Genomic DNA, 25,017 nt, shown 5'->3' with positions numbered 1-25,017 from the left:
CTCAAGGCCCCTTAACGGCCAGGGTTCCGGGTCTCTTCCTGGAGGAGAATGCATTTGCCACTTCCCTGAGCAACCTGCAGGTTTAGGACTGCTGGCCACGGTCCTGAGTTTGCTTCCCTTCACAAAGGAGAGGGGTTGTGATGGCAGCAAACCAGCCTGGTAAAAAGCTCACCATCTATTATTTGGAAAGCATTCATTTCCTCTAAGTCCCCAAACAGCCAGATGTAAAGAAAACATTTCATCACAACATAACTATCTTACATTAGCATCAGAGAAAGATGATTTGGACCAATCTTCAAAGAAATGTAAGAACATGGCTGTTGGGAATTGCCTGGTGGTCCAGTGGTTAGGACTGCGAGCTCTCACTGCCAAGGGCCCGGGTTCAATCCCTGCTCAGGGAACTTAAGGTCCCATTTGCCACATGGGGGGGCAGAAAAAAAAAAAAAAAGACTGTTTTCAGATGCCAGTTTTCTCACACTTGGAGGAGAAGGCCTGCAAATCTCAGAGGTATGGGAACCCCCAAACAAGAGGAGAGCCCTCAGAAATCTCGTGTGGCTTGAGACAGGAAATAGGATACATGGTTACATGAAAGAGACACCACACTGCCTTGAAGTCTATTAATTTATTGGGTGAAAGGAAATCATTGTCAGACATATTAAATTTGGTTTGGTTCAAGTTTGGCTGGTGTCCATTTGCAGCAGAGATGAATGGAGGAGAAGAGAAGACACAGTGATGCTGGTAAGGGGACACTGAACAAAACCATCTTCCGTTAATGATAAAAGCGGGCGTCACACAGCCAGCGTGAGTCAGTTAGCTGACGAGCAGGGATAAAACCAAAGTAAGCGAGAACTTTCTAGATAAGAGAAGACAGAGCTTTCAGAGGACAAGATGCAGCAGGGGCTCGTTGGGAGACCAGCATTCGGTGCTGAGCTGCCGGCTCACTTGGGGAACACAGTGATCACATCGTAGCCCTCGGGTGGAGTGACCCGCTCCCGGGCGTGCTTTTCACAGTAGATCAGATCCTCCACAAAGAAATGGCCCTTCTGTTTCAGGTTCGTGCCACAGTCGGTGCACACGTAACACTCAGGGTGGCGGTGACGGTCCCGCAGCTTCACAAACACGCCGCTGCAGGAGGGAGGGAGGAGAGGGGCTCCTTTAGTGACAAGCACCTGAAGGGGGCACCAGGCTTGGGGGCTCCTCCCAAGGGTCCCATGTGGCAGATCAGGGCTTCCTCCCAAGGGGCCCATCTGGCAGATCAGAGCCTCCTAACTGGCCTCCAGTCATAAAGGGGCTTCTCATGCCTGGGGTCCAAAGACGTTACCCTTGAAGCCTTCGGGAAGTCCTTCCCACTTCAACAGAGCAGCCCTGCTTTTTCTGGTTGTACATGTTCATACCCTAAGGGTTCTACAGCCAAGGAAAGCGTTCACCACCTGGCTCTGGGACACAGGACCTACCTGGCCTCTCTGCTCCATTTTCCAGGCAGGATTTTTTTCTCCATCACACCCAAAATGCGCAACATCCAGCGCTTTCCACATTTCCATGGTTTACCCAACCTGCAGGGCCTCTGATGCCCTGGAAGGCAGATACTCACACAATGCCGGTGCCACACTTGTCACATATGGGCAGCTTCTGGGCGTTTCCAATCGATGCAGCCACTTTGGTGACTGGAGCCTTAACACTTCTGAATCCTGAGGGCTTGTTGGGATCCCCTAAAAGGAGGAAAACACTTGGGTTGGCCGGAAGTGTAGGATTGCGTAAGTATCATTTAGCTCTTTCAGATTCACTTATATGTATGTTCCAGCAAGGTCATGGGCACTGGAGTCAAACAGACTTGACTCTGCTCTGTGATCCTGGGCAAGTTACTTCTCTGGTCTGCAGTTTCCTTTTCTATAAAACAGGAGATCATTTCCCCCTCACAGTGGGACAAAAAGATTAAAAAAGACACATAAAGCCCTCCCTGGCACATGGTCAGCCCTCAAAACACAAATTACATTACATGCTGATTAAATACATGCAAACACTGATATGGGACTTAAAAATTAAAAATGCTTTATATAGAAAAAATAAAAATGTCTGAAAATCGAAAGGCAGTGTAGTCAGATGCCAAAAGAAACCCACATTACAAAGAGAACAAAATCATAGAGTGCGCTACAAGCAGCCAGATAAAAACCACCCGCTACAGGGCAGAGTCAGCGGCAGCCTTCCTGCAGTCAGCTTTGTGTGTACAAGACAAAGCTCCTAAGTTGCTGGGTGCTGAACTGCCTACAGCCCAGTTCATCACCTGTGTAGAGCCCTGTGTAATGGTAGCTATTAATAATGGTAGGCTACTGAAAGCACTGTTATTGCTATATATTTGGCTGGCTGTGTTTCCACATCACATTTTTTTTTACTGTGATGTGGCCTAGCAAACATTGTTAGGTTTGTCAGCTATAATAGAGGCTCAATAAATACACAAGAAATAGATGATGAAATGCCGTGACAAATGCATGATGGTCCCTCTCTTAGTCCAGCATGCTCTGGCTCAGGAAGCTGGAGATGTCTCTACACTGATGGTTCTGAATGGGCATCTCTGAGCATCCTGGGCACCAGGAGAGATTTCATAAAATTCACAGACCAGGCTCCACCCCAGACCTGCTGAAGGAGCATCTCCAGGTGCAGGGGCCCCAGGATATCCTGTTCTATACTCCAGGTTAAAATCCACTTCTTCAGACTAAAACAGCTGTTCTCAAATGCTGTTGTGCATCAGTCACCCGGCAGGCTCATTAAAACCCAGATTGCTGGGCCCACTCCCAGAGTTTCTGATTAAGCAGGCCTGAGGTAGGGCCCAAGAATTTGCATTTTTAAGAACTTCTCAGGCGCTGCTGCTGCTGGTCCAGGAACCACACTTTGAGAACCACTGAATAAGAGCGACAAATGGCTTTTTGTGTCAGGTGAGGGGGCGAGGAGAGGGTCATCCCATATCTGCAGCCATGCTGGGCAATCCTGGGGCTGATAAATGCGGGCCCTAGCTCGCTTGTCCTTTTCAAAAACGAGTCCCCATATGCTGGCTGGCGCTTCTGAACCCAAAATTGAGACTGTGTGTGACATAAGGGGCATTTAGAGTTGGCTAGGCGTGGTAGACTGTATATTTTATCTGCAGTTATCCGTACCCTCCCATACTTCCCAGTAGGTCAGTGCTTCTCTGCTGGTGGCGATCTTGTTCCCTAGTTTTGGTTGTCTCCATTGCAAGGGAGTGCTGTTGGCATCTAGGGTAGAGGCCAGGGATGCTGCTGAGTGGCCTAAAACGCACAGGACAGCCCACTACAGGGGCTTATCTGGCCCAAAGTGTCAACAGCACTAAGGCTGAGGAAAACTTGCTCTTGGTGGCGTATACTCCCCCATCCCATCGACTTTGGGTTTGGCCACAAGACTTGCTTTGGCCGTTGGAGTGTGGGCAGATGTGAGCCCTGTTTGGTTAGAAGCACGAAGTGCACTTGTGTGGCTTGGCCCTAACGCCACTGAGCTGCTGCCCTCTGCCATAGGAAATCTGGCCGTGTGCAACAGCACGGATGGACCTGGAGGGGAGGATGCTTAGTCAAGTAAGTCAGGCAGAGAAAGACAAATGCTCTATGTTATCACTTACATGTGGAATCTAAAAAATAAAACAAACAGGGACTTCCCTGGTGGCGCAGTGGTTGGGAGTCCGCCTGCCGATGCAGGGGACACGGGTTCGTGCCCCGGTCCGGGAAGATCCCACATGCAGCGGAGCGGCTGGGCCCGTGAGCCATGGCCGCTGAGCCTGCGCGTCCAGAGCCTGTGCTCCGCGGCGGGAGAGGCCGCAACAGTGAGAGGCCCGCGTACCGCAAAAAAAAAAACAAAAAACAAATGAATAGAACAAAACAGAAAGGGACTCACAAATATGGAGAACAAACTAGTGGTTACCAGTGGGGAAAGAGAAGGCCGGGGCAAGATAAGGGTAGGGGATTAAGAGGTACAAACTACCGTGTACAAAATCATAAGCTACAAGGATATACTGTAAAGCACAGCAAATATAGCCCATATTTTACAATAACTTGAAACAAAGAATCTATTAAATCACTATGTTGTACACCTGAAACTTAGTAATATTGTACATCAACTATATATACTACAATTAAAAAAAAAAAAAAAAAAAAGAACAGCAAGCCCTGGACTGTGACACTGCTCTCTGCTGGGATCCCAGATAAAGCCCGCCTCGCTGCAGCTCGTTCAGCTCTGCAGCGCCACCTGCTGGCTCCATTTTCTTCTCTCACCTATTCAGCCAACACTGCAAATGCAAAAGAAATTTCCCTTCTTCCTTCCCTCTCCACTAGCTTACAGTAGAAATAGCTCCCTTCAGACTGTGGGCTACTACAAAAATTTTCAAATCTCTCTCCTTCCAATGAATCTTGCATCTCAAAGCTTTTGGGAAGAAAGTGAAAATGAATGGAGTAAAGTACAGCCTTTTTACTATCCACTTCCATGCTCAACAACCCTCTGTGACTACACTACCTATAGGATCAAATTCATGGTCCTTAACCTTGCACCTGGTGGTCCTCCATGACCCGACTGCAGACCATCTGAGGATTTTCCTGGAAGCCTGGGAACCAGCCAAAATGAGCCTAGATACTTCCTGAGCAAGCCTCCAGCTTTCTTATCTCAGAGCCTGGGGTCCCCATTGTGTTTCTCAGTCCATGATGGCTGGGGACAGATAAATGAATAAACAAGATGTGGTGTATACATACCACAGAATATCATTCTGCCTTAAAAAGGAGGGAAATGCTGACACACACTACAGCATGGGTGAACCTTGAGGACATTATGCTAAGTGAAATAAGCCAGATACAGAAGGACAAATACTGCATATTCCACTCATATGAAATACACGGAATAGTCAAATTCATGGAAACAGAAAGTAGAATGGTGGTTTCCAAGGGCTGGGAAAGAGGGAGCCATGAGGAATGGGTGCAGAGTTTCGGTTTTGCAAGATGAAGAGTTCCTGCGGATGGACGGTGAAGATGGCAGCACAGCAGTATGAGTGTCCTCGGTGCCACGGAATCATACGCTTAAAAACGGTTAAGACGGTAAATTTTGTGTTAGGTATATGTCCCCACAGTGGAAAAAAAATAAAGCCTCCTTCTACCTGCAATTCTTAGAATTTGATCCAGAGCAAGAGGAAGTGTGAGGAACCCAGGACCCTTTCTCCTAGTCCAGAGGCTGAATTTCACCCCAATTGAGAAGACCCACATTGAGCCTGGAGATTTATCACCAAGCCCTGCTACAGCCAGACCTCCCTCGGGGGCCTCACTGACTGTGCCTGGCACATTACCGCACTGTTTCCCTTAAGGCTTTAAACTACCCGTGAAGTAGCCATTATTAGCATCACTGGATGTGTGCAGATAGAGTAGGGCTTAGAGAGAGGAGCCACTTGCTGGAGGTCTCGTGGTGGGTCTCGGGCAGAGCCTGGACACCAGTGCTGGTGGTGCAGTGCTGCTTCATGAACCACAGCCCTTCTCGAATGATAGTAACCCTCACGGAGTGCCTTCACCATGCACCAGCCACTGCCCTGAGCTTTGACCATTTCATCTCAAATGAAAACAGGTATTTGAGCTCCCTCACTTGAGAGCCTTCTGCATGTGGTAGATGTCTGGATTGGAACTTACACTGTTGCATTCAGTGAAAATTTAATGCAAGTGCATATCAAGAGATAAGGGAGAGACCACAAGATTATTTCCCTTTACCTTTTTAGCAAAATTTTTATTTTCTTTGGAGCAAGGAGATATCCAGCCCAGGCGAGAAAAACTATAATTCTCAGACTGTTTTGCAACTAGATGGGGCCATGTGACTAAATTTTAGTCAAAATATAAGTGGAATAGTCATGTGGGACTTCTGGGAAAAAGAAAGCTGGTTCATCTGAAAGGGGGATTCCCCAATTAGCCCTTTCCCTGTTCTTCCTTCCTGGTCCCTGGAAGTAGGCATGATGGCTGGAGCACCAGCTGCCAACTAGAACCATGAGGTAGCCTTGAGAATGGAAGCCACTGGCTTGGCAGGTAAGAATACGGGATGGAAGGGATGAAGCATGAAGAGCAGGGAGCTGCCACCTCAGGGCAACTCAGTGATCCTGGGCTTCAAGTCCTTCTCTGTGACCTCTGTGACCTGAGGGCATGCAGTGAGGTGAGCCCTGCAATGTCTATGTTCTACTTTGGGCTGGAATGGACTGACTTTTCCTCTCTTAACTGAAGGGTTTTGCACCCACTTACTCAGAGTATAGTTGTGGTTTCTCACGTTTTGAAAAACCATCATCCTCTAGGGTTGGCCCCCAGGTCATCTGTCAGTTGGGCTAAGACTGGAACTTAATACAGACTATATGACGCATTCCTTTCAAATTGCACAGGTACTCCAAGAAAAGGGGAAAATTGCTGGTAGGGACAATATCCTTCTAGCATAAAAGAAGAATTTTCCTAATATCCTGTGCTTGTAAATTGCCAACTTCTCTAAAGAACCACCCAAATGGGGAGGAAGCTTGGGTGCTGAGTGTGTTCAGGAGGGAACTTTCAGCTCAGGAAGGACTCCTGGGAAGCCAACTCTGCAGCTGGGGGCTTCCAGGCGGAAGGTGACTCTTCCAGAGGGCACTCAGCTCTGACCCTCACTGGCCGCCCTGGGCAAAGAACCAACCCCTCAGGAGCCTGGCTGAAGCGGGTCTCCGAAACAGAACAACCAAGTGTCCCTCCCAGAAGTACCAACTCTCCTCACAGGCAGGCACACTGGGAAGAAGAAGAGAGCAAGAGAAGGCAGGGCTCCGGTGAGCCTCGTGGAAAGGGACAGTGCAGACTATGGAGGGCTGGGCCTCGCTGAGACCAGGAAGGGCTGCAAAACCCAACTCTCCAGAACTCACTGGTAGTTAGGCTGATGGCGAGAATCAGAGGCACTTGTGAATGACCACCTGCGAGGTGGGCAAGCCCGAGAGCTGTCGCTCACAGGTCACCTTTGTGAGAAGGGGAAAAAAACATCTCTTGTGCAACACACCCATCTGCCAGAAATTTCTCCTTGTTGTTGTTACAAAGCTGTTGAGACAGCTTTGCTGCCACCCACTTGAAAATTATCGTGAGAAGCACAGAGTGTATGATGTGTAGAGGGCAAAGCCTGTCTCCTGAGACCTGCAGAGCCACATGTGTGGCCCTGGGCACCTCGGGCATTGGACCTCACGTGTGGACAAGCTAAGGCTGGCCTGGAGCCTCTTGATGAGGTCTCAAACATCATAACAGTTACGAAGCACCTACTGTGTGCCGGTCACAGTGACAGGTGTTTTGTGTAATTTATAACATTTGATCCACACACCAGTCTTAGAGGAAAGGGTTTTCATCCCTGATTGGCATATGAGCAAACAAGCCTGGAAAGGTTCAGAGACTTGCCTAAGGTCACTCGGTGGGGGGGATGTGGCCAAACTGGGGGCCCTCCGGTTCTCAGGAAGCCATCCTCCCTAGAGCAAGAACAAGCACGTGGCCCCAAAGTAAAGCTCAGAGCCTGGCTTCACTGCTGCTGATTCATTTCATTCTGCTTGTCATTCATATCCCATGGCCTTCACCCACTCACAGGTGCCAACCACCACAGAAGCATGGTGTGTGGGCTCAAACCAAACCAGTGGCCAAGGGACAGACAACAGAATCCCACAACAGTCAAGTTCCTCACGTCCTCAGCCTCCCCATGCGCCTGTGACAGGAAACAGCTAGGCAGGTGTGGCTGGGAGTTCATTCATTCCTCCCCCGACTCCACCCCCCTTTTTCTTTTTATTTTTTTGGCTGGGCCTCGCAGCTTGCAGAATCTTAGTTCCCTGACCAGGCATTGAACCCGCGCCCTCAGCAGTGAAAGCGCAGAGTCCTAACCACTGGACCACCACGGAGTTCCCTCTTTTTTTTTTAAAAGGCTTTTAGCCTTTTAAGAGCCATGCTCTTTCCACCTCTTCAGGGCTGTGTTCATCTGTGTTTCAGCAATGACTGCTTCTCTGCCCAGGTCTTGAACAAGAGCCTCTGACCACACACACACACACACACACACACACACACGACTGATTACCTTTCTCCTCAGACTCCAGGATTTCCTGCAAAACCAGGAATGAAGTGGACTGTTTTGGAGGCTCATTTAACTCTTGTTTCTCCTGAAGCATCTTGTAAACTTCAGATTCTTTGTCAATGACGAGTCCGCTTGGAAGCTGAGAATGGTCTAAGCTGTGAAGAATGTTTGCAAGTTCATTAGGACATGTCAGAAGTTAGGAGAAAAAAATTCACCAGGCACCCCCTTCCAAGAGAAGGCACCCATGAATCAAAGGGTGGAGAGAAATGATCCCAATGGACAAAGCCTTCTTCAATGCAGCCATAGACCTCCTGCCGATACTGTGAGGTGTCTGTAGGCAGAGCTGGCTGCTGCTTCCAGACAATAAGAGGCTAGTTTTCCAAACAGTTTCAGTGATTCAATTACTTTTTAGCCTAATCCCATGGAATGGGAATGCCGTGCTTCTTTCAAAATTACATAAACAACATGATGTCGAAAGAAAATTTATAAGAGGGAAAATGTCAACCACAATCCGAGCACTAAAAACTCAGCTGGGTCCCCATAGTACGGGCCACATACTTTCCCCAGAGCAGAAATCAGTGTTGTTTATTGCTGATGACATCAAAAGGCTCTCTCTGTCTCCATAAACTCTCCTAATTCTCACAGCAAGGAGCTCTGGTCTCTTCACCTACCACACAGAAGTAACAGTGTCTGCCCTGCTCAGTTCACACCGTTGTTGGCAAGGATGCGAAAGGCAAGAACTTTGTTTTCTGTTTTCTTGTTTTTTTTATTGGAGTCTAGTTGATTTACAATGTTGTGTTAGTTTCAGGTGTACAGCAAAGTGAATCAGTTATACATATGCCTATATCCATTCTTTTTTAGATTCTTTTCCCAAATAGGCCATTACAGAGTGTTGAGGAGAGTTCCCTGTGCTATACACAGGGTCCTTATTAGTTATCTATTTCTATATAGTAGTGTGTGTATGTCAATCCCAATCTCCCAATTTATCCTCTACCTCCGCCCCCCCTTAACCCCGGTAACCATAAGTCTGTTTTCTCAATCTGCGACTCTGTTTCTGTTTGGTAAATAAGTTCCTTTGTACCATTTTTTAGATTCCACACATAAGCGGTATCACATATTTGTCCTTATCTGACTTACTTCACTCAGTATGACACTCCCGAGTTAAGTACTTTGTAAACAGTGACGTGCTGTTCCGCTGAGCGAGGGGCAGAGGCCTCAGCTCGGGCCCAGGGACGGGGCAAGCCAGGCCTTGCCGCCCACGCCTCCCCCTGTCCTTCTGGGCTCCCCATGACAGGGTGAGACGGGTAGAGCTGGCGGCCTCTTTCCCCCAGGGCCCATTTTCCAGGGGAGACACCTCTGCTGCCTGGTTTCGGGGAACGAGGAGAGTGAAAGGAGGTAAACTCCAGTCAGCTTTACCTGTGAAGTCTGTCCTGAGTCCCACCCCTTTGCACCACCCCCTCCTCCCCTGTCCCAGCCACGCCATCTGTTAACAGCACGGCTGACCAGCTTTGCAACCTGTTCCTCTGCCGCCACTCTCAGCCCCCAGGACCGCCTTACTTTTCTGACCAGAGGCCAGGGTGGTATTTGAAACACAAGAATCAGACTGTGTGGGGATGTGGCTGCAAGTGTTCCCATCTGACTCAGAACCAAATATTCACAGTATTAGTAACAAGACACAAGCTTAACCAAATTCATCTCCTTTGGAGTGAATATTCATTACAAAAAGTAGAAAGGCCCTGCAAGATGTGGCTCTGCTCCCCTCTCCAAACACATCGCCTGGCACCCCTTGCTCGCTCCAGTGAGACCAGCCTTCATGGGGTTTCTAGGACACACCAGCCTCAGGGCCTTTGCACATCCTGCTCCCTCTGCCTGGAACGCTCCCTCCACAGAGAGCCCCGTGGCTCCCACACTTCACTCAGGTCTCTGCTCAGATGTCCCTCCTCAGAGAGGGTCCCCGACCCTCAGCTTAAAACAGTCCACTCCATCCCTGTCACTCCTCCCCTTGCTCTGCTGCCTCTTTCTCCATGTTGTTTCTCACTCACCGTCAGTTATACTTGTTTCTTTATGGTCTGTCTTCCCCTGGAAAGTAAGCCCCACGAGGGCAGGGCCATGGCCTGCCTTGTTCACCACTGTGTTCCTGCCTTGTATCAGTGCCTGGCACGGGGCTGGAGCATGGTAGGTGTTAGAGAAGTGGGTTAAGTGCCTTTCTCCTCCTCACTGCACCCTCTCCCTGCTCCTGTGGGGTTGCAGGGAATCCCCCAGGGCTGTGCCAGGGACATGGGCAGTCCAGCCTCCTGGGCCCAGGTCACCTCCTGCGTCTCAGCCTCAGCTGCTTTTTCAGAAGCCTCCACCCGCTAGGGAAGAAGGGCAGTGCGCCCAGTAGAGCCAGAGAGGAAATACCAGATGGTGGTGCAGTTTATCACCCACCCATTGCATAATCAGTTAACATTCCATTTTAAATGTGACTCAAGGCCCTGGCTGGAAGCAGGGTCACTCGCATCAGTGAAGCTCTAGGTTTTCCCTTTGACTACAACCAGGTTCTCACAATAGAGGACAAAACCCTCAAAGAGTGACATCTGTTCTGCTGCTCTCAGGGAAGGTCAAAATGCAAGTAGAGAGACTCATCAGCTGGTCACTTGTGCAGGCCACGGTGGGGCGGCGGGGGAGGGAAGCCACCACCCCTGCCCGTCCACAGCTGCTGGTCTCTGTCCGTGTCTCTTTCCCTCCGTCCCCCAGGCAGGTGATGGGCCACCCTGAGGAGCGGTTGTAACCAGGGGCCACAGTCTTCCTGTGGCCCACCTTTTTAGCCCTATTGTCTGAGATACATGCTGGACTCTTTCTTTGAGTCTTGAGTTCTGAGCTTGCCCTATAATAAATGTATTGTGTTATTTTGACAAATATTTTTTTCTATTACACTTAGAACTATTTTAAAATCAAGATCAGACCGTGGAATGTTCTTGGGGAGAATTTTTCCCCTTCTTTGGTGTATGTTGTTATGTCTGGAAGCCACCAAGGGACTGCTAAAAATGACAGAAGCCAAACTACAAGGTCATCACGTATTCTTCCAGCAAATGGTCTTGGAAAGTATTTCCATGATTAATGAAAAGAAAACAGCTTACTATTTATTCTCAAATAATGATAATATCTTTCTACCACTTGACAATTTATAAAGCACTTTCAATACCCATCGCCTTACTGGAAGCATTGATCTGCTTAATTCAAAGATAATATCCTAAGACCCAAGTCTTAGATGTTAGACTATCAGATATAGACAAATGACATCACAATATATTAAAAAAAAAATTCTAGGACAAAAACATGCATGAGAAATGGAGCCCCCAAAAAAAGCATTCTCACTTTTTATATATAGTAACAGCATTGAAAGGAAGAATTCTATAGTGATAAGCTCTCAAAAAATGAGCTACATGACTGAGTCACCAGGAGAAAAACTTCTGAGAGTGGGTCACTAAGAGTAAGCACAGCCTTCTAAACCCAGTCTTTACAATTTTAATAACAAAATACAAGATTTTAATCAAATTCAACTCCTTTGGAGCAACTATCCATTACACTCTTCATGTTTCCTGCTTCTTGTTTCTCCCTGAGTCAGACTTGGTGCTGAATGTACACCAGTTCCCTAAATGTTTTCTTTCAGTCTTTTAGGCCCTGACCACAGGGCCTGTCTCCCCAGGGATCTCACAGCCAGGTGGCGCTCTGCCTGACGAGGTGACTGACGTAGCTGGGTGTTTAAGGCTGGTGGTCTTTAGAACGTGAGAAGAAAACTCCGCTTGAGCTCGTTTGCAAGAAGAGGATTTCAGAAGCTGAGCCTGCAGACCTTATGTGACACAAAGGCCTGTTCCAGGCAAAAGAGCAGCTGGGGTGAAGGTAAGAAGGTCGAGGAGAACAGAGGAAAAGCACACCCATGGTTTTGGAACAGCAACCCTGGGATGAGCATCTACTCCATCAAAACGGTGAAGTGAACAGAGTGGGGACATAAGAGACTCTTTAATTTTTTTCTTTTTAAACTTGAGCCATCACCCATGGAAGCAACTTAATAATCTGTATATAAATCTCAGCTAAAACAAGGAAGCCATAAGAAAACAATTCCCACTGCTGATAAAACCTTAATGGCGTCATTTTCTCACATACTAAGTCAGCTTTGGTTCTGCACTAAAACTGCCTGTGTGTGTGACAAAGTTTGGGACGCAAAGAGGGATTATTTGAATTATAAGATGCATCCAGACAGGAGAAGACATTCTCTTCATAAAAATCGTTTTGCCATCTGGGAAGATGGAGTAGACATAAGTTTCCCTATTCCTCCCACTAAGTACAACTAAAAACCCTGGACATTCTATATAAGATGAACACAAGAAGACTCGGGGGACTTCACTGGTGGAGCAGTGGTTAAGAATCCGCCTGCCAATGCAGGGGACACGGGTTCGAGCCCTGGTCCGGGAAGATCCCACATGCCATGGAGCAACTTAAGCCTGTGCGCCACAACTACTGAGCCTCCGCTCTAGAGCCCGCGAGCCACAACTACTGAGCCCACGTGCCACAACTACTGAAGCCCATGCACGTAGAGCCTGTGCTCCGCAACGAGAAGCCACCACAATGAGAAGCCCATGCACCACAATGAAGAGTGGCCCCTGTTTGCCGCAACTAGAGAAAGCCCATGCGCAGCAACGAAAGGCCCAATGCAGCCATAAATAAATAAATAAATAAAATTTATATTAAAAAAAAAAGACTGAAAGGGGGACAGAAGAAGGCAGACCAGCCAGAGACCTTGGGACCCAAGGAATGACAGTGGTCATACACTCCAGGCTCCAGTAGGGAGCCCGTATGTCACCCCCACCCAGCAGTGACAAGGCCACCACTCAGCTGCAGTGAGTCTGTGGAGGCCATGTGGGTAGCCAGAGCTCCCACTCCAGCAATAATGAGCAGCCTCCAGTAACTCCAGTGTCAACACAGTAGAGTGGGGAGACTGGACTTCTATCTCCGCCTTGGTTGAAACCACTCCTCATGGTGGCCCATCACCTGACCTGGGGATGGGAGGCTCCCACAGTCCCCTGAGGGTGGGCTGGAGAGAGACAAGAGCAGGGACCGGCAGCTGTGGACATACAGGGGTGGTGGCTTCCCTTCCCCCCACTGCAGCCTGTTGCAAGTGACCAGCTGATAAGTCTCTTCTACTTAAATTTTGACCTTCCCTGAGAGCAGCAGAGCATGTTCATTCTGTGAGCTTCATTGCTGTTACTGACCCTGCTTCCAGCTGGGAACCTGAGTACTTCAAGTGCCCCAGGAGGCTGACAGGAAAAAGAAAAAGAGAGGAGAGGAAGAAGTAACTTGGGGAGAATTACCCAGGGAAAACCTATACCTCAGTTTTCTTTCTTTTTTTTTAAATTTAATTTTATTTTTAATTTTGGCCATACTGCGTGGCTTGCGGGATCTTAGTTCCCCTACCAGGGATTGAACCTGGGCCCACGGCAGTGAAAGTGCTGAGTCCTAACCACTGGACTGACAGGGAAGTCCCTCAGTTTTCTTTTTAAAATGACATGTGAGCTAGTTATACAATGAGTGGATGCAAAATGAGTGAGTAAACATAACTGGAATAATTCATTTGCACTTGTAAAATTGTCTTTACCCCTAAAGATAAAGTGGTTAGATTTGCTGAGAAAACTGTTTGTAGCCATCGCCTGCATTCTTGAACCTGGGAGACAGCCTGGTGGACTGGAGAGCATGTGGCTTTATTTCTCACAAATTAGAACTTCTCTACATACAAACCTTTCCTTCTGTATTGATAAATTGCACCACCATTTGATATTTGTTCTTTGGCTCCACTGGGTACACTATCCCTCTTCCCTAGAGGGTGGAGGCGTCTGAAAAAACAGCCAAGGCTGAGAGGCAGGAGGTGATCTGAGCCCAGATATCCAGAAAAGGACTAGAGGATATGTTGATGGCAAATGAGCTCATGAAAAGATGTTCAACATCATTACCCACAAGGCAAGTGCAAATTAAAACCACAGTGATACATTACTACACACCTATGAGAATGGCTAGAATAAAAAAGAGTGGCAACACCAAATGCTGGAGAGGATACGGAGAAACTAGATCAAACATTGTAAGTAGGAATGTAAAATGGTACAGATATCCTGCAAAACTGTTTGGTAGTTTCTGTAAAATTAAACATGTAACTACCTTATGACCCAGCAATTGTACTCCTGGTCATTTGTCCCAGAGATGAAAATTTATGGTTACACAAAAACATGTTCACAAATCTTTACAGCCACTTTATCCATAGTAGCCCCAAATCAGACACAACCCAGATGTCCTTCAATGGGTGAATGGTTAAACAGACTGTGGTATATCCATACCATGGAATAAAAAGGAACAAAAGAGGATAGAACAACCAGACAGAAGATTTATAAGCAAACTGAGGACCTGAACCACACTATAGACCAGCTGTACCTAACACATACAGAACACTATACCCAACAACAGCAGAATATACGTTCTTCTCAGGTGCACACAGAGCATTCTCCAAGATAGATCACAGGTTAGGCCACAAAAAAGTCTTCACAAATTTAAGAAGACTGAAATCACCAGGTATCTTTTCTGACCACAATGGAATGAAACTAGAAATCAACAGCAAAAGGAAAACTGGAAAGTTCACAAACATGCAGAAATTAAACAACCCACTCATGAACAGGAAATTAGAAAATACTTTGAGACAAATGAAAATGAAAAAAGAATATATCAAAACTTACAGGACATAGCAAAGGCTGAGAAAACATTATAGTAGCAGTAATGCCTAATTTAAAAAGAAGAAAGATCTCAAGCAAACTTTACACCTCAAGGAACAAGAAAAAGAAGAACTAAAATTAGCAGAAGGGGACTTCCCTGGTGGCACAGTGGTTAAGAATCTGCCTGCCAATGCAGGGGACACGGGTTCTAGCCCTGCTCCGGGAAGATCCCACATGCTATGGAGCAACTAAGTCCATGTGCCACAACTACTGAGCCTGCGCTCTAGAGCCCACAAGCCACAACTGCTGAGCCCGCGTGCCACAACTACTGAGGCCCGTGCACCTGGAGCCCGTGCTCCACAACAAGAGAAGTCACCGCAATGAGAAGCCCGTGCACTACAACAAAGAGTAGCCCCACTTGCCACAACTAGAGAAAAGCCCGCGCACAGCAATGAAGACCCAATGCAGCCAAATAATAAAATAAAATAAATTTAAATAAATAAATAACGTTAGTAGAAGGAAGGAAATAATAAGGACTACAGCAGACATAAAATAGAAAAGAGGAAAACTGGAACAAAATTAAGAGTCTGGTTTTTTGAAAAGATCAACAAAATTGACAAACCCTTAGCTAGACTAAGGAAAAAAAAGGAGAGAAGACTGAAATAACAAAAAATCAGAAATGAAAGAGGAGACACTACCATGCCTGTGACAGAAATAAAAAAGATCATAAAAGACTATTATGAACAATTATATACCAACAAACTGGATAGCCTAGAAGAAATAGATAAATTCCTACCAAGACTGAATCATGAAAGAAAAAAAATATGTGAACAGACCTATAATAAATAACATGATTGAATCAGTAATCAAAAATCTCCCAATAGGGCTTCCCTGGTGGCGCAGTGGTTAAGAATCCGCCTGCCAATGCAGGGGACACGGGTTTGAGCCCTGGTCCAGGAAGATCCTGCATGCTGCGGAGCAGCTAAGCCCGTGTGCCACAACTACTGAGCCTGCGCTCTAAAGCCCACGCCCATGCTCTGCAACAAGAGAAGCCACCACAATGAGAAGCCCATGCACCGAAACGAAGAGTATCCCCCGCTCACCACAACTAGAGAAAGCCCGCACACAGCAACGAAGACCCAACGCAGCCAAAAATAAGTTAAATACATTTTTTAAAAAATAAGTCATAAAAGGTCTTTAAATATATATATATATATATATATATATATATATATATATATATATATATATATATATAAAACAACTAAAAAGCCCAGGACCAGATGGCTTCACTGGAGAATTCTACCAACTATTCAAAGAAAAATTAACACCAATCCTTCTCAAAGTCTTCCCAAAATAACCGAAGAGGAGGGAACACTTACAAATTCATTCTGTGAGGCCAGCAATACCCTGATAGCAGAACCAGACAAAGATACTACAGGAAAAGAAAACTACAGACCAATATCCCTGATGAATATTGATGCAAAAATCCTCAGCAAACTGAATTCAACAGCACGTTAAAATGATCATACACTATGAGTAAGTGGGATTTGCTTCTGAAATGCAAAGATAGCTCAACATATAAAAATCAGTCAATGTAATTAATACACTATATTAACAGAATGCAGATTAGAAGACAAAAACCACATCATCATTTCAATTGATGCAGAAAAAGCATTTGACAAAATTCAATATACTTTCATGATAAAAACACTAAAGAAACTAGGAATAGAAGAAAATTACTTCAACATAATAAAGGCCATGTATGACAAGCTTACATCTAACATCATAATATTGAAAAAGTAAGTTTTTACTCTAAGATCAGGAACCAGACAAGGATGACCACTCTCACCACTTCCATTCAACATAGTACTAGAAGTCCTGACCAGAGCAACTAGGCAAGAAAAGGAAATAAAAGTCATCCAAATTGGAAAGCAAGAAGTAAAATTATCTTTGTTCACAGATGACATGATCTTATATGTGGAAAACCCTAAAGCTTCCATACATGAAAAGAATTGTTAAAACTAGGACTTCCCTGGTGGTCCAGTGGTTAGGACACCACGCTTCCACTGCAGGGGCACAGGTTTGATCCCTGGTCAAGGAACTAAGATCCCACATGCCACAGGGTGTGGCCAAAAAAAAAAGAATTGTTAAAACTAATAAAGGAATTCAGCGAAGTTGCAGGACACAAAATCGATACACAAAAATCAATTGTGTTTCTATATACTAACAAAGAATGATCCAAAAGGAAAATTAAGAAAACAATCCTATTTAAAATAGCAACAAAAGAATACAATACTTGGGAATAAACTTAGCCAAGGAGGCAAAAGACTTGTTCTGAAAACTATGAAACATAATAAAAAAAAGTTGAAGAAGACAAAAATAAATGGAGATATATCCATTTTCATGGATTAGAAGAATTAATATTGCTAAAAATGTGAATACTACTCAAAGTGATGTACAGATTCAATGCAATCCCTATCAAAATCCCAAGAGCATTTTTTGCAGAAACAGAAAAAAAAAATCCTAATATTCATATGGTATCTCAAAGAACCCCAAATAGCCAAAGAAATATTAAAGAAGAAAAACAAGACCAGAGGTATCACACTTCCTGACGTCAAAACATAGTGGAGGGGACTTTCCTGGCAGTCCAGTGGTTAAGATTCCACACTTCCAATGCAGGGGGCATGGGTTTGATCCCTGGTCAGGGAAGTAAGATCCCACAGGTGGCATGGCAGGGCCAAAACAAACAAACAGGTGTGGGGGGGTGGGATGGAGAGGAGACCATACTGCAAAACTACAGTAACCAAAACAGTATGGCACTTGCATAAATACAGACATATAGACTGAAGGAACAGAATATGCAGCCCAGAAATAAACCCTGGCATATAAGGTCAAATGATCTTTGATGAGGGTCCTAAGGATACACAATGGAGAAAGGATATTCTCTTCATTAAGTGGTATTGAGAAAGCTGGGTATCTGTGTACAAAAGAATGAAATTGGACCTTTATCTCACCATATACAAAAATCAACTAAAAATGAATTGAAGACTTATTGTAAGACCTGAGACCATAAAACTCCTAGAAAAAAACAGGGAAAAAAGCTTCATGGCATTAGTCTTGGCAATGATTTCTTGAATATGACAGCAAAAGCACAGGGATCAAAATCAAGTGGGACTACATTAAACTAAAAAGCTTCTACATAACAAAGGAAACAATCAACAGTGAAAAGGCAATCTACAGAATGGGAGAAAATACTTGCAAACCATGTATCTGTTAAGAAGTTAACGTCCAGAATATATAAAGAATTCCTACAACTCCACAACACAAACCCCCCAAATAACCAGGTTTTTTAAATGGGCAAAGGACTTGAACTGACGTTTCTCCAAAAAGATACACAATGGCCAACAACCATGTGAAAAGATGGTCAACATCACTATTCATCAGGGAAACACAAATCAAAGCCATGAGACATATCACCTTACACCCATTAGGATAGATGCTACCAAAAACCAAACCAAAACAAAAAACCAGAAAATAACAAGTGTTGATGAGGATGGAAAAACTGAAACCCTGTGCACTGTTGGTGGGAATGTAAAATGGTACAGCACTATGGAAAACACTATGGAGATCACTCAAAAAATTAAAAATAGAACTACTGTATGATCCAGCAATCCCACCTCTGGGTATATATCCAAAAGAATAAAAATCAGGCTCTCAGAAATATTTGCATACTCATGTTCACTGCAGCATTGTTTACAATAAATAGCTGAGAGGTGGAAGTAACCTAAATGTCCACTGACAGATAAATGGATAAAGAAAATGTAGTATATTCAGATAATGGATATTATTCAGCCTTTAAAAAATAATGCTGTCCCAGAACCTTGAGGACATTATGCTAAGTGAAAGAAGACAGTGACAGAAAGACAAATACTGCATGATTCCACTTATATGAGGTGTCTAAAGTAGTCACTCTTAGAAGCAGAAAATAGAATGGTGATTGCCAAGGGCTGGAGGGAGGAGGGAAAGTGGAGTAGTTCAATGGGTGGAGAGTTTCTGTTTTCCAAGACAAAAAATTTCTAGAGATCTGCTGTACAAGAATATGTATGTAGTTACCACTACTGCACTTTATACTGAAAAATGGTTAAGATGGTATATTTTAAGCTATGTGTTTTTTTACCACAATTAAAAAATATATATCTTTAGAACAGAAAAAAAGGAACTACTGGTACCTAAAACAACCTAACTAAAATCAGATAGCTCTCCAGTGAATGATTCTGAGTAAAAACAGTCAATCTCCGAAAGTTACATACTGTGTGATTCCATTAATAACATTCTTGAAATAATAAAATTGCAGAAATGGAGAGCAGCTCCATAAATTGCAGAAATGGAGAGCAGAAATGGAGAGCAGTGGGTTGCCAGGGGTAAAGTGGGGTGCAGGGGTGGGAGGGAAGTGGATGTGACTATAAAAGGGAAACCTGAGGAATTTCTATGGTGATAGAAATGTTCTGTATCTTGGCCATATAAATGGCAATATTCTAGTTTTGATTTCATGCTTATGGTTTTCAGGATGTTACCATTGATGGAAACTGGGTGAACGTTATAGGGGATTTCTCTGTTTTGTTCCCTATAAGGGCAATACGAATCTACAAAGTTTAGTTAAGTTTAAGACAAATTTTCTCCAAATGATGGAGGCTAGACACTAACTGGAAATGATGTAGAAGAGATTTTAGTATGTGATTTTTATGTAGGTGGGGAGAAAGGATGTAGGCTGACTCGGAAAAACTGTTCATGTCTGAGCTGCCCCAACCTCATTACCCCAGTGTTCACCAAATATGCAATCCTGAGAAACCCTATGTAATCATTTTTGGAAGGGGAGCCTGGTCAGAGTGTTCCCTAAGTTTTAATCTTCAAAGGCCTAGATGTTGGATCTAATAAGAAACCAGAGGAGTAATTCTGGGCACCAGGAGAAGAGGGAGGAACATCCAGACCCCCAGGCCAGTTCTCTGTGGGCTGTGGGCAAGTTTAGTTAGAGGGGCAAGCAGCCACCTTCATGATGGAGGTTTTCTTCTGACCAAGCTCCAGTGCGTCAGGGCTAATATAATCCCTCTGGTATCAGCTGAACAAAGAACAATGAATGCTTCCCTTTATTTCCACTGTACCTGCTTAGAAATCTGCCTCATGAGTTTATGGGGGGATCCCCTGAGAGCACAAATTGGAACAGCTAGTATCTTGGGACTATTGTGGTGGCTACGGGAGCCCAGCTGCTTATTCCATGAATACCACTCCATCAGGAAGGTAATCAATTGTACTGGTTGGCTGAACTTAAGCTACAGTGCTGGGAAAGAAAGAAACTTGCCCTAAGTTACAGCAAAATCTTCTCCATGACGTTTGTCTACGTGCTTCCGCCCTCTGGAGCCCCAAGTACTGAGAAGTGATGGGTATGGAGCTCCTTACGCGTGCTGAAATCAGTAACAAGTAGCATTTACCGAGCACCACCAGAGGCCAGGCCCCAGGCTGGATGATAGTTTTTGCACATCGCATTGAAATTTCTCAATAACCTGGTGGTGAGGTAGTTCGTATTATCTGCGTTATAGATGAAGAGACTGAGTTTCAGAAGTTACGTGGTTTGCCCAAGGTCCCACAGCTAGCATGAGGCAGAGCTGGAATTCAGGCTCAGGCCCCTCTATCTATGAAGGCTGCACCTTTAAGAAAGTATCAAGCAGTATCACATATATAATGAAATCCAGGCCCCAAATCACCAGAAAATGACCAGAGCCCCTAAACTCAGTGGAAGGGGGTCAGAGGGCAGGTGAAAGCTTTCTGCTGATCAGAGACACATTTCCTCCACCCACTTGGTACACGGTAGGCACTCGGTAAACGACTGTTAAGCTGAACTGACCCAGAGGCCCTCCCACTCAACCGTGTGTGCTGGGAGAACAGGAGGCAGATGGCAGGCACCTCCTTGCCTGTCTTCCCCGTTGAATTTGGCAGTGGCAACGCTGTCTGTGTTCCTGTCTGACGGGGATGGGGCCCTGGGAAATCCTACAAGACAGACGGCCACACACACACCAGGCTGCTTTGAAGGGCATGCGACAAAGAAGCTGAGAGTGCGCCCCAGGGTATCCGTGATGACCTCAGATGCAAAGTATGAAGTGAGCCAATTCTGTAACCTCAGCGAATTTCACAGACTAAACAGTGGCGGGTGAGCGCTTGTGACTTCTGCTGACAGAGCGGCAACATGACCTGGTAGCTGCTGGGTTTGCACGAGAATCTTCCTTCACTGATATGTACAAGTGGCCTCTCTAGGAACAGACCAGTAAGCAGAGACCCACGCACAGGGCATTTCCTCCGCCAGGGGTTGCCGGTATTCCCACTGTTGCTGGATTCATCCTCAGAGAGTTTGGGATAGACCAGGAGCTGGGACCCCTCTGCTGAGAAAATCTGGACGGAGACTTGTGATAAAGACTCAGAGGCTGCTGTAGCCAAGAAAGTCTGCCACAGGAGGGGAGAGGGGCTGCAGGAAAGGCTCGCAGGGTCCAGACAGTAGAGATTGAATTGTTTCAGACTGGAGGGAGGGAACAGGCGGGGAGCAGGAGAGAAGAAAGAAGACATTAATTAAAGAATAACGGCCAAGGCCATACTAAAAATACCTCCCTGGCACATATTTCTGCCAATGCATAGCAGCCTTTCAATTAAGGATGTGTCATTTCCTGGGTTATTAAATCCAGATCATGGAACATTCCACTCTGGGACAGTAAAAGAGGGTCACGTTCTCAGCCTCCCCCAGCACAAAAGCAGCAAAGAATGGGGATCACGGCTCTCGGTGTTTCCACCACTCAACTCCCCACTGAGCTGCTTGGGAGAAAGCTTCCCTTCGGAGTATGTCCGTGGAAAGCTTAGGGGGGCCCAGCATGGCACTCTTAGGTACCCCATAGGCCCCCACAGTCACCGTGAAGGGCATCCTCATCATCTCAAGCCAGTAGGGCCTGGCAGGACTCAGAATTGAAGGACGAAGAAGCATTAGTAGCCCCTTTACTACTACTATTGGTTACTACAATAAATGCTGGTGACCTTTAACATCTTGTAAAGCCAAAGTCACACGGCAGAAAGTCTCCCCTGCTGGGCCCTGCGAAGCTTAAAAGGAAATTGCAAGGCCCTCTCAGTGCTGGGCACAGGGACCTGCGTGCGGCAGGTGCCCAAAACACCTGCCTCTCTTTTTCGGAGAGAAGGACTGTATGCACAGTATGATCAAGGGGCTCTCGAGAGATCAAGGGGCTCCCCACAATAGCTCTTTCCAAACATTTAAGTAGTTTGGAACCTCTTGTGCCTTAACCTGTCCTAACCTACATCTGCAGCAGTGGGTTTGCCGTTTAATCACCCTAACAGCTGGGCAGAGTCTTGTTAAAGGTGAATTGAGAAGAAATTGAACAGCAAAATTGGCTTCAGAGCTAGTACAAGAACTGAGGATTCCAACCCTAAATGAAACAAAAAGATAAACCTACAGACTGGGAGAACGTATTTGCAAGCAATACGACTGACAAGGGGTTACTTCCCAAAATATGCAAACAGCTCAAAAAATGGGCAGAAGGGCTTCCCTGTTGGCGCAGTGGTTGAGAGTCCGCCTGCCGATGCAGGGGACACGGGTTCGTGCCCAGGTCCGGGAAGATCCCACATGCCGCGGAGCGGCTGGGCCCGTGAACCATGGCTGCTGGGCCCGCGCGTCTGGAGCCTGTGCTCTGCAGCGGGAGAAGCCACAACAGTGAGAGGCCCGCGTACCACAAAAAAAAAAAAAAAGAGTGGCCCCCACTTGCCGCAACTAGAGAGGGCCCTCGCGCAGAAACGAGGACCCAGCACAGTCAAAAATAAATAAATAAAAATAAATAAATAAAAATAAAAATACTGAATACATAACTACTTTAAAAATAATAATAAAAAATAAAGTGTACCTTAAAAAAAAAAAATGGGCAGAAGACCTAAATAGACATTTCTCCAAAGACAACATACATATGGCCAACAGGCACATGAATGGATGTTTAACATCGTTAATTAGAGAAGTGCAAATCAAAACTACAATGAAGCATCACCTCACACCAGGCAGAATGGCCATCATCAAAGTCTACAAAGAGGGACTTCCCTGGTGCCAATGCAGGGGACACGGGTTCAAGCCCTGGTCCAGGAAGATCCCACATGCCACAGAGCAACTAAGCCCATGCGCCACAACTACTGAAGCCTGTGCTCTAGGGCCCGAGCTCTGCAACAAGAGAAGCCACCACAATGAGAAGCCCGTGCACCGCAACGAAGAGTAGACCCCACTCGCCGCAACTAGAGAAAGCCCGCATGCAGCAACGAAGACCCAACAACAAACAGACCCAATGCAGCCAAAAATAAGTAAAGTAAAAAAAAAAGTCTACAAAGAACAAATGCTGCAGAGGGTGTGAAGAGAACCCTCCTACACTGTTGGTGGGAATGTAAATTAGTGTAGCCACTATGGAGAACAGTGGAGGTTCCTTAAAAAACTAAAAATAGAGCTACCATATGGTCCAGCAATCCCACTCCTGGGCATATATCTAGAAAAGATGAAAACTCTAATTTGAAAAGATACATGTACCCCAGTGTTCACTGCAGCACTATTTACAATAGCCAAGACATGGAAACAACCCAAGTGCCCATCAACAGACGTTTGGTTTAAGAAGATGTGATACACACACACATGCACGCACGCACGCACACAGCCCCCTGAATATTACTTAACCATAAAAAAGAATGAAATAGTGCCATTTGCAGCAACATGGATGGACCTAGATATCATACTAAGTGAAGTAAGTCAGACATATTATATGATATCACATGTGGGATCTGAAAAATAATACAAATGAATCTATTTACAAAACAAAGTCATAGATATAGAAAACAAATTTATGGCTACAAAAGGGGAAGGGGGGAGGGATAAATTAAGAGTACAGAACAGATACACACCACCATATATAAAATAAATAAACAACAAAGATTTACTGTACAGCACAGGGAGCTATCTTCAGTATCTCGTAATAACCTATAATGGAAAAGCATCTGAAAAAAATATATATATACATATAAAAAACCGAATCACTTTATACATATAAATACCTGAAACTAACAGAAGATTGTAAATCAACTACACTGCAATTAAAAAAAAAAAAGAACTGAGGGTTCCAAGCGGAAAAGACCCTCCGAGATCAGACAAGTTTGGAGCACATGGTATATTCCAACAAGTCTGACTGTCAGCAACATCTAAAAATCAGGGGATTTCAGATGAAAAGCTCTCTGCCTTCTGGTTTGATGAAATGAATCATCAGAAATGGGAATCCCAGGCCTGCATGTGGTGTCTGGCTGGAGCCAAGGAGTGGTTCCCCCTCTGGATGGGGCATGCACTTGTCCAGCCGCCACGGGTCGCTCTGCTCCCCCTTGTCTGTACTCAGAGCTCTGTCCTTGAGTCCTTATCTTCCCTGCCACCTTTGGGCATGTGAGGTGGTAACTCGTGCCCTAGTCCCTCCCGTTTTCCACCACAGACAACTGATCCCATCTCTTACTCTGTCGTCAAACCCAGTTCTCTACCATGGGCTGTGAGATTCCCAGTGTTTCTGGATTCATCTTCAAAGTGTTTGGGAGGGAGTCGACTCTGGGCCCCCTCTGCTGGGAAGATGCAGAGGATCCTTTGGATAAAGACTTAGAGGCAGCTGTGGCCAAAGGCGACAGGCCTCCCCAGCCCTAAGCAAGATGCTTCCTAAGACCTCTCCACCATGGCCACCTGCAACCCTTCCTCTCCCCTGGGCAAGCCCACCTCTGCCTCTGCCCCAGATCTGAACCTGTTCTAACAGACACACATTTATATCCTCATGGACTTCTTTCTATTATCTCTACTGGGCCACTTGAGGGAAAAAGGCAAACACTGCTTCACCGAAAACTGCATTCAGGTGCTCTTCCCTCGCTCAGACCAAATGGTGATCGTAAGCAGAAAGCCCAAACTATAAAAACTGAAGAGTTTCTTGGGAAGCAGCAGAGCTGTCAGGGAAGAAAGATGGTCACTTAGAAGAAGACGATGACCACGGAAACCAGGATGATAATAACATAGGTCTCGGTGAATACTCAGTTGGTGTGTCAGACCCGGTACTGGCATTTTACAGGTTACTTCTTATTTTACAACAGCCCCACAAGGCAGGTGGTATTACCCCCT

General features: G+C 45.7%; 1 protein-coding gene across 1 annotated transcript in view; it reads right to left on the bottom strand.

Moving 5' to 3' along the window:
* Window positions 1–607: 607 nt before the first annotated feature.
* PDLIM1 (PDZ and LIM domain 1) overlaps window positions 608–25,017 on the bottom strand; it is a 46,028-nt gene continuing 21,618 nt past the window's right edge. Inside the window, exons 5-7 of the mRNA XM_060034434.1 lie at window positions 8,071–8,222; window positions 1,592–1,709; window positions 608–1,125 (exon numbers count right to left, since the gene is read on the bottom strand). Coding sequence (XP_059890417.1) covers window positions 939–1,125; window positions 1,592–1,709; window positions 8,071–8,222 — 457 coding nt within the window. The 3' untranslated portion in view covers window positions 608–938. The remainder of the gene's footprint in view (window positions 1,126–1,591; window positions 1,710–8,070; window positions 8,223–25,017) is intronic.

This window comes from Delphinus delphis, chromosome 16 (assembly GCF_949987515.2).
Source record: "Delphinus delphis chromosome 16, mDelDel1.2, whole genome shotgun sequence".
Classification (NCBI taxonomy): domain Eukaryota; kingdom Metazoa; phylum Chordata; class Mammalia; order Artiodactyla; family Delphinidae; genus Delphinus; species Delphinus delphis.
Note: the sequence above shows the minus strand (reverse complement) of the source record. Positions and strands in the feature narration are given on the sequence as shown.